This window comes from Rutidosis leptorrhynchoides, unplaced genomic scaffold (assembly GCF_046630445.1).
Source record: "Rutidosis leptorrhynchoides isolate AG116_Rl617_1_P2 unplaced genomic scaffold, CSIRO_AGI_Rlap_v1 contig209, whole genome shotgun sequence".
Taxonomy (NCBI): Eukaryota; Viridiplantae; Streptophyta; class Magnoliopsida; order Asterales; family Asteraceae; genus Rutidosis; species Rutidosis leptorrhynchoides.
Window position 1 is genome coordinate 65,297 of NW_027266457.1, and position 9,552 is coordinate 74,848.

Consider the following 9,552-nt stretch of genomic DNA (forward strand, 5'->3'; position numbering starts at 1 on the left):
TTTGTGTTTGAGTCAGACTTTGATTCTGAGTCCGTGTTTGACTCAGACTCATATTCTTGAATGTGCCATCAAGCATATATTTTCTTGCTCATCATTTTCTTTTGTTCTTTTCTGGCCATTATGCTTGTATTATCTTCTTTCACTGAATTTCCTTTCTTTTCTACTCAGCTTTTTGAATTTCTTGATCATAAAAGCAAGTTCTTCGTCGTCCTTGTCATTTTCAGAGTCTGTATCATCAAAATCACATTATATATTAAAGCGATGGACTTCTTACCTTCAGGATCTTCATCAACAATTTGTTCCACTTCGTAGGATTGAAGAGTGCTAATCAATTCATCAACGAAGAGTGGCATAATCCTCTCAATCTCTCGGATTGAGGTCTTGACATGGTTTTAATCTTTTGAGAGACCTTGCAAGAGTTTGTTGACCTTCATTTGGGAAGAAATTGGATGACCTTGATATGCTAAACCATTTAAAATTTCTGTAAAGCGGCTGAACATGTCTCCAATCGACTCTCCTTGCTCCATCTTGAAGGATTCATAAATGCCAAGCAGGAAGTTTACTTTTGTCTCTTTTACACGATTAGTCCCTTCATATGTAATATGAAATCTATCCCAAACTTCTTTTATTGTTTCACATGAAGAGATTCTATTATATTCAGCCAGAGACAATGCATAATATAAAGAATAAATAGTTTTTGTATCAAGCACTTCTCTTTTGGACATCTCCGTCCGAGACATAGGAGCATGGGGTTTAGTTTCTTTGTCTTTGCTATTCTTATTTGATGTAGACGCAATAGTGGGATTGATTCATTTTTTCCACAACATCCCATTGTAAATGATATCTAGATCTTAGGAATGCATTCATTTTGTTTTTCCACACGTTGTATTCATTTCCATTAAATATGGTGGCCTGGTGTTACTTTGTCCCTCCATAAGTCCTGGTGCCAAGATACTAGCCATAGGAGATCTTTAGTTCAAAAGTAAAAACACTTTTATAAACCAAGCATTTGGTTCTGATACCAATTGATAGGGTTAGTAAGGAGCACCTAGATGAGGGGGGTGAATAGGTGTGAAAACAGATTTTGCAAAATACAGTGAAAAACTTTACTTTTTAATCTGAGTTTGGCTGACTACAGACTTTGCAGAAGGAATCGGACTTTAACAGCTATTTCAAAACACAGAAGTCTATCACAGCAAATAAAGTAAATGAGTTAAGGAAAGAGAATGCTGCACGCGAAATTTATAGTGGTTCGGCTTAAAACAAGCCTACGTCCACTCTCCCACGTTCCTTCTAGCTGGATTCCACTATACAATCAATAAGAGATTACAATTTTGAGTGTAAACACTTAGTAAATCACACTATCTCACTAAGCCACTCTTTTGGTATTTCTCTCACGATCACAAATGTTTAAGCTCACAAGAGACAAGTGTATAAACAAAGATCACTCGGGCTTTGGAATTATAAATTCTCGCTCGGTATCTTACTTGCTCATTGGTCGTTGATCTTCTTAAATACTTTTTCACTTCCAAACTAGCCGTTGGACAGTATTTTGAGAATCGTCTTCTAATCTACCCATTGGACAGATCTGTATCTAGAATATTTAGTAGCCGTTGAGTGACAAAAGTAGAATTTCAAATTGATTCTGATCACCTATACAAATAGAATCTTGGTTTCCATAAGTAGAGCTTCTTCGTATAGAAAGTTTTTGTCTTCAAGATCCAATTGTCAATAAATTAGATTGAGTCAATCAAATCAATCTTGATGTAGAATCCAAACCAGATTACTAGCCGTTATATGTTTTGGGCTTGTGTTACGTTCTGTCGAATTTAGATATAAAGTCTGAGTGCAATAGACTTTACAATCTGGGTTTGAACATATTCTACTTCTGAATAGATTTAGCTTTAAGGTCTGAACACAGTCTAAATAAGTTCAACTTTAACATAAAATCTGTCTTTTGGTTCTTCATTCACGTTCAGTCTGGAATTTGTCAGAGTTGGCAAACTTCTGATGTAAAACAGATTTTGACACTAAAGTCTAGCAGTCTTCAGACTTTAACACAGAAGTTGGGAAATCTTCAGAATATACTTTGGACATGTGTTACGTTTAGTCTTCTGGTAGTCTTCAGACTTTGACAATATCCTTTACATGTTCTATCATCTGCATAGTCTATTACTTAACCATTAAACACGTTAATAAATTTTAATTTATTTTGTCATCTTCAAAATATCATAAGGGATTTCCCTAACAATCGTAAGTAGACAGAGATAACGTCCATAAATAAATCTATAATTATTGGATGATCCAAATCTTAAACAATAAATGAGCTCATTGCAATATTTTTAGAGTCATGAGTTTGACTTTGACAACAAATGTAAATGAGCTATGGCAACATTGATATGCGGATTAGTCAACGCGTGTCATATCTACTAAGAGAAAGAAAACATGATCATTTACCTTTGCGAATCTTAATTAGTGTTTCAACTTTCTCGCCTACTTCAATTTTATTTACTTATTTTTATATTATTACTCAATTTTTTTTTTGTTTTTTTATTCATTTCCATCATTTCTTAATAAATTAACCATACCAATATACCTAAAATATGTAATAGATATAAATGCTAAGTATGTATATATAGAAAATAAATTCAGATATATAAATAAAAATAAAATGAAAATCATTGTTATTTTGAATTTCCCTTTTAATATTAGAACTCATATATTTGTTTATATTTAATTATTTAATTCGAAGAAATTTGTTATTAGACAAAAATAGTTTTTATATCATAAATATAATAAATTCTATCTATATTTATTTCATCTCTTTTATGGGATAGTTTTAATCTAGGGCGATAAATCCCTTGACAGCCAAAGGAGGCCCTACTTGCCATCCCAACTTTACCCAGATAGCATACACAGCCAAAAGAGTCGCAGTATTTCCACATAAGTTGAACTTACAGAGGGATTCAAACTCATGGAAGCAAATGCAAAATGCGAAACTTCATAATGATGGGGACCAATTACCTAACCTTGGATTAATTGTGGGTTGGTGCATCATTAACGTGTGCACCTTATTCTGCTGCTCTGACAAAGAGACTTCTTTGTAAAAGCCGGGAGACAACGGAGAGAGTTGCTGACTAGGCTCGTCAAGAAGGAAGAAAGAAGCAGAGAGAGAGACAGAGAGACAGAGAGAGTGACGATGGTGGTGAAGGTGTACGGACCTGACTACCCGTCGCCGAAGCGGGCGCTGGTGTGCCTGATCGAGAAGGGCGTCGAGTTCGAGACCGTCGGCGTCGACCTCTTCAAAGGCAGGCACAAAGCCCCGGAGTACCTCAAGCTCCAGGTCTGTCCCGGTCGTTCTTGAAACTCCAACTTCGCTTTCGGTCAAACTCTCGACTGCTTGACTTTTCATCGTGTCTCCTTTCGTGGGTACTTGGCATTTGAAGTGTGTCTTGTCTGATTGACACTGATTCGGATCTCGTGTGCGCGCGCCTGTGTAGCCCTTCCGATCGCTTCCGGTGGTTCAAGATGGCGACTACACTCTGTTCGGTAATGCTCTCGACTCTTGGCTTCTTGCATTGTTCTTTTCTTTCTATTGCTGTTTTCTTGCGGTCTTGAGATCAGAGCACGGGGACATACGGATGGTTCTTTAGCGTGCATATGTTCCTAATTTACTAGGGCTGTTTGCGTTGTAATCGGCCAGTGAAGCGTCGAATAGTCTAAAGAGTTCTGCGATGAGTGGATATCAGAGGCAGTTGAAAAGATTTGAGTCTACTGGCATGTTGACTTGATATCAGCCACTCGTTTTAGGTCACAAACATCCACTGTCAATCTCAAGTCTAATCGTTTGCCTCAGGAACAGATGATTTGAATCCGAAGCTCTTAAGGCCAGGCTCGTAGTCTCCATATCTGTTCTGGAGTTGTTCATGATCTGTCTCTTTTCATATGTCGACCAAAGGCCGCTGATTTTTTGTTTGGACCTGCATTTTCATCCGGTCATGTTCTTGATGGAGTTTAAGCAGAATGATCAGTGCATAGACAGTGAAATTTCCTGCTGCATCTACACTTATACCGTGGGTCTAGTGTCATGAGAGTAGGACTGCTGGAAAATTCAAAAGCACAGTGCATGCCTCTTTTAGGTTTCATTCTGGTTATTTGTTGCTTTTCATATGAGGGGATAAAGATTTGTCTGTCTACTCTCTGTGATATATCCTGTCTAATTCATACAGAATCGCGGGCCATCATAAGGTATTATGCCGAGAAATACAAGGAGCAAGGGACTGAACTGCTGGGGAAGACAATCGAGGAGAGGGGGCTCGTTGAGCAGTGGCTCGAAGTCGAGGCCCACAACTTCCATCCGCCAATCTACGACCTTGTCCTCAAAATTGTTTACGGCCCGTTCATTGGGCTTACCCCGGATCCGAAGCAGCTCAAAGAGAGCGAGGACAAGCTCTGTCAGGTTCTGGATATCTACGAGGAGAGGCTGTCAAAGAGCAAGTACCTGGCAGGGGATTTCTTCAGCCTTGCCGACCTGAGCCACCTTCCATTCACCCAGTACTTGGTGGGCAAGATGGGGAAGGAGTACCTGATAAGGGACCGAAAGCATGTGAGCGGTTGGTGGGATGATATCTCGAGCAGGCCTTCTTGGAAGAAGGTCCTTGAGCTCTGGCCCGGTCTGTATTAGGACTGTTTTATCGGTTATGCCGAGTGCACCCGAGTCCTCGTTCTATGCGAAGGATAGCGAGTCTTTCTGTGCCTACTAAGTATGTTTCTACTCGATCTGGGTGATCAAATAAGCTTTGTTGAATCTGGTTTGACCGATCCTGTCGTGGACCTCCTTGTTGTTTTATTCATGACAGTGTTGCGTGTTGTCGGGCTATGTACGCAGCTGATTAGTACTATGCGAGTGACTTTGGTGAAATTAAAAATTAATCACCTACTTATCAACTTTTGAGGATCTTTTACAACTTGAAAGGAGCAACTTCATAGACTTTCATTTATATGTCCAGTACTCACTGAATTGGTGTTAGATCAGCTGTTAAGACTCATTCTAAGAGATAAATGAACTCTTTATAAACATGGATACCGACCGCATCAAGTTTTATATATTAGATGTGGGCGCGTCTTGTTGGCATGAAGAAGACGGAGGTTTGCCGACTCTTTTGCACCAGAAGAAAAGCCAAAACTGCTGCAGAAAACAAAGTAGCATCACACGATGAGATCATCCCCAAAAAGATTAGCTGAAGCATACGAGAAAAGTTCATATTGTCTCATCAATATCGACACTTGAACATTCTTCCTAAACTTTAAAGAAATTGCGGAAAAAGACCGAATAGTATCCCCAATTCCCAATTCGAGCAAATTTGTAATTGCTTTTCTAGAAGCAGGCAGGCAATCGGGCAATATCAACATGGACGAGCAAAATGCTTTTGCCGTTTCTACCGAGGATTGTTGGAAACTTTTCGGCCAAAACAAGTAACGTAAATTGACTGTTGAGCATAGGTTCGACATTCATCTAGTGAAGTCAATGTAAATTGACTATTGAGCATAGGTTCGACATCATCCAGTGAAGAAAAAATTGACGAAAGATAGTCCTTTTAAATTTCAAATGGCCCACAAAAAAAATTATAATTAGAAATATGTAAATTATGCGAGCATAATGAAATTTTTATGATTCTACTGTCCAACTATATCCAACATTATACACGCTGCAAGAGTATATAATATGTCAAAGATGGGATGGAGAAAATGCTACAAAGCTATTTCAAGCCAAAGATATGTTCGATGCTTGCAGGTATGGTGGTAAAATTGTTTTCGGTTAGGTCTAAAGACCTCAAGGAGGGTAAGTAGTCAATATCACCAGGAATTTCTCCTTCCATAAGTCTACAGCCACTCGGATCCAACTCTATTAAAAAGGATAGCCCTGAAAATGAAGGCAACCTCGGACTTCTAGAGTTCAGAGCTCTTCTCAGCGTTTGCTTAGTGTCCTCCAACAATTTTGTGGCCTCCTTTTACTAACATGAAAGCATAATTTTTTTCAGATTTTGTAAGAACACCAAGCTGGATGGGAGGCGTGTCATGGCACTTTCACTAATATCAAGCTCCTCTAAGCACTCTAAGCCCCCGATGCTATCAAGTAGTTCTTCAAGATTTGAACATCCACATAGATTAAGAACTCTTAGAGATTTTAGTTTACTTAGACTATTTGGAAGTCCCATGAGATTTTCACAATCACCTCAAGTAGACTGAGTCTTTCTAGATTTCTAATTGAAGGATGAACTTTAGATAATGCTTTGCAACCTTTGAGAATTAGCCTCTCTAGATTTGGGACATATATGAAGTTTGGAGTCTCCACAAATAATTTGGAACCATTGAGGTTAACATGCATTAGTACTAATTCCAACATTTTCCCCTCTCCAGTTGTTGCAAAGGAGGCTATCCTGCATATGGAGTTCAACAAGATTCTTTGGAAGAAAACTTGGTGGAAATGATTTAAGATTGCAGTTGTCCCATCTTAGTAGGCATAGTTCATTTGAAAGGTGCTTGAACCCATAAGAGAGGTGGATGGCCCGAATATCAAGCAATCTTAATTTAGTCATGTTGGTGAAGGACTCTCCTCTCAAGCGCATTGTTCTATGGTCCTCAGGCAAGACTATGGCTTTGACTTTTCCAGTTCCTTGATAAACAACTCATATAGTGTCAATATATGACTAGCAAGTTCTTTTTAAACTCTATCAAATAGGCATGCTTGCAAATTAATTTTGCAGATACTCACCGAGTTTTTTGACAGAATGTGGCATACATCCTCAAAAAGCCAGACTCGACTTTGTTCTCCTAGCTCTTTAGGAGACTCTCAACGAACAATTTCCCAAGCCATCTTTTGTAGCAAATCATGCATCCATAGTTTGTTGCCCACGATTTGGATGAGAGCTCTATTGACAAGGACTTTGATTCCAATATCTACGTACAAACCGCAATTGTACAAAACTTTTGTAACATAAAGTTTCTCCTTTCCCTTGAAAAAACAGGCAATATCTAGGAAAATCTCCTTCTCTTTCTGCTGTAGTCCATCATAACTTAACTTAAGCCGGTAAAAGATTTTCCCTTCTAGACATTCCTTGAATTTGGCTAGTGCACTCTTCCATTGCTTCAAGCTCCTATAAGCCAAAAAGGAACCTAAGACATCAAGGACTAGAGGAAGACCACTAGCATATTCAATAACTTGCTTTGTGAGCTCCTCGAACTCTACTGGAGGATGGTCACTTCTAAAAGCTTTTGAACAAAATAGTTGGCGAGCCTGATAAAAGGATAGTCCCTCCACCCTATATATGGAATTTACATCATATTGGAGAAGCAAATGTTCATCTTCGGTTGTTTTAATGATCCTACTCCCATGTCCAAACCATTCAAGACCTCTTGCTAGTTTTTCCAGCTGCTCCTTTTCGTCCACATCATCAAGTATAACAAGAACTTTTTTATGTCATAGTTGTTCTCTTATCATGTTTGTTCCTCTGTGATCATCCATGATTGTCAAATTGTCCTCTTGGAGAATATCACTGAGAAACTGGTTTTGCAAATATACCAAACCATTCTTTTTTGAAATTTCTTTGACATTGGCAAGAAAGCAACATCCATCATCAAATCGGCCACGGATTTTGTCAAGAACTGCTTGTGCAACAGTTGTTATGCTTATGCCACACATTCCCCATATGCCAATACTGTGTACATCACTCTCGTCCACGGATAAATATTCAACTACATTTGCAACCCGGGAATGCATTCCCACAAGATTGCCTACTGAAAGTGCTAGTATGAACACCTAGAGGGGGTTGAATAGGCGTGAAGAAAATTTTTCGCAAAAAGTAATACAAATATTTTGCTTTTGAAACTGAGTCTGAAGATCAACAGACTTTAAGCGAGTTCAGACTTTAATAGTTAAATAGAACTACGAACAAAATAAAGGATTTCAGGAAAGAGAATAAGAACATAGAATTTATAGTGGTTCGGCTTAGATCAAGCTTACATCCACTCTCCCACGCTGACAGCCTTCTGGCTGGATTTCACTATATGATCAACAAGAGATTACAACTTTGAGTGCAAACATTCAGTGGCAGATCACACTATTTCACTAAGTCACTCTTTTGATATTTCTTTCACGATCACAAACGTTTAAGCTTACCAAAGACAAGTGTATGATTGAAGATTGCTCATACTTTAAAATTATAAAATTCTACGCTTCGTCTCTTATTTGTTTATCGGTCATTGATCTCCTTAAATACTCTTCCTCTTTAAAACTAGCAATTGAACAGTATCTAGAGGATCGGCTTCCGATCTACCCATTGGACAGATCTATATTTAGAAGATTTAATAGCTGTTGAGTGATAGAAGTAGAATCCCAAATTGATTCCGATCGCCCATACAAGCAGAATCTTGGTTTTCATAAGTATAGCTTCTTCGTATAGAAAGTTCTTGTCTTTAATATCCAATTTGTCAATCAAATCCATCTTGATGTAGAATCCAAACTAGATTATTAGCTGTTATATGTTTGGGGCTTGTGTTACGTTTTGTCAAGTTGTCTCATTCTGAACATGCTTCGTTATGAATCTGCTACGTTCTAAACTTGTGTCTCGTTCTGGATGTAAAGTTCGGGAATATTCTATTTGAAGTAGAGTCTGAGTGTCTTTAGTTTGAAGTAGAGTTTGAGATAGACTTTATAATCTGGACGTAAGTCTGAACATAATCTGCTTTTGAACAGATTTAGACTTAAGGTCTAGACACAGTTTGAATAAATTCAGTTTCAGCATAAAGTCTATCTTCTAGTTCTTCCAAGTATAGACTTTGATAATATTCTTTATACGTTCTATCATCTGCATAGTCTGTTACTTAACCATTAAATACGTTAGTAGCCTTTGATTTATTTTGTTATTTTCAAAACATCATAAGAAATTTTCCTAACACCTACAACATAGGACAGTCGGGGACCCAATTTATCTTTGATTTCTCCAATGATTTGCCAAATGAACTGTGTCTCATATCTACAATGAAGAAATCCAGATGATTAGTTCCCTAGGTAGCATTGAGGCAGTGTAGTTTTGGAGGAGTTAATCATATATTCTAGTTTAGATGAACTAACATAATACAGAGTATGATAGTCATGACATTCACGGCACACTAAACTTAAAGAAAACAAATAATTCCAAGTTAGTGGAAGAGAGGCCTACCCATCTTTCAATTCTCTTCTAGCAAGATTAGTGACTTTACTTAGTGCATCCTTCCACCTCTTTATATCTCCCTTGTCGCCAGTATAAGTTTCCTCACATAAATGATCCTTCCTAAAAACACCTCCCATCTAACACTCGAACTGATAGTCTTTCCCATAGCAGTATTTCGTCCGAGCAATGATGCTTTTTGCTCTTCTAATTCCGTTGTCGCATGGAAAATGTTATGAGGTGTCTTATATTCCCACATGCAATGATTGATTTGGGTGAATAATGGCGTTGTACATATAATAGTCGATTACCCCTTTCTTCCTCGTTCTCTTGTGGAGGCTAG

At 38.1% G+C, this 9,552-nt stretch overlaps 1 protein-coding gene and 1 pseudogene across 1 annotated transcript; one reads left to right on the forward strand and one right to left on the reverse strand.

Moving 5' to 3' along the window:
• The first annotated feature begins 3,199 nt into the window (after positions 1 to 3,199).
• On the forward strand, positions 3,200 to 4,684 carry LOC139881903 (glutathione S-transferase F9-like; annotated as a pseudogene).
• A 1,693-nt stretch (positions 4,685 to 6,377) lies between these two features.
• Positions 6,378 to 9,349, reverse strand: LOC139881904 (TMV resistance protein N-like). Its single transcript, XM_071866299.1, has 5 exons — positions 9,222 to 9,349; positions 8,024 to 8,063; positions 7,583 to 7,819; positions 6,973 to 7,438; positions 6,378 to 6,676 (listed from the first exon to the last, which is right to left on the reverse strand). Exons 1-5 carry the CDS (start codon positions 9,347 to 9,349, stop codon positions 6,378 to 6,380), a joined length of 1,170 nt encoding a protein of 389 aa, XP_071722400.1.
• Positions 9,350 to 9,552: the final 203 nt, after the last annotated feature.

Coding starts and splice junctions, on each gene's coding strand:
- LOC139881904 (XM_071866299.1), bottom strand. CDS start 9,349: ATGGGAGGTGTTTTTAGGAAGGATCATTTATGTGAGGAAACTTATACT. Junction 8,064..9,221: donor AGAAGAGAATTGAAAGATGG/GTAGGCCTCTCT, acceptor TTGATCATATAG/TGAAATCCAGCCAGAAGGCT. Junction 7,820..8,023: donor GTCAGCGTGGGAGAGTGGAT/GTAAGCTTGATC, acceptor AACCCCCTCTAG/GTGTTCATACTAGCACTTTC.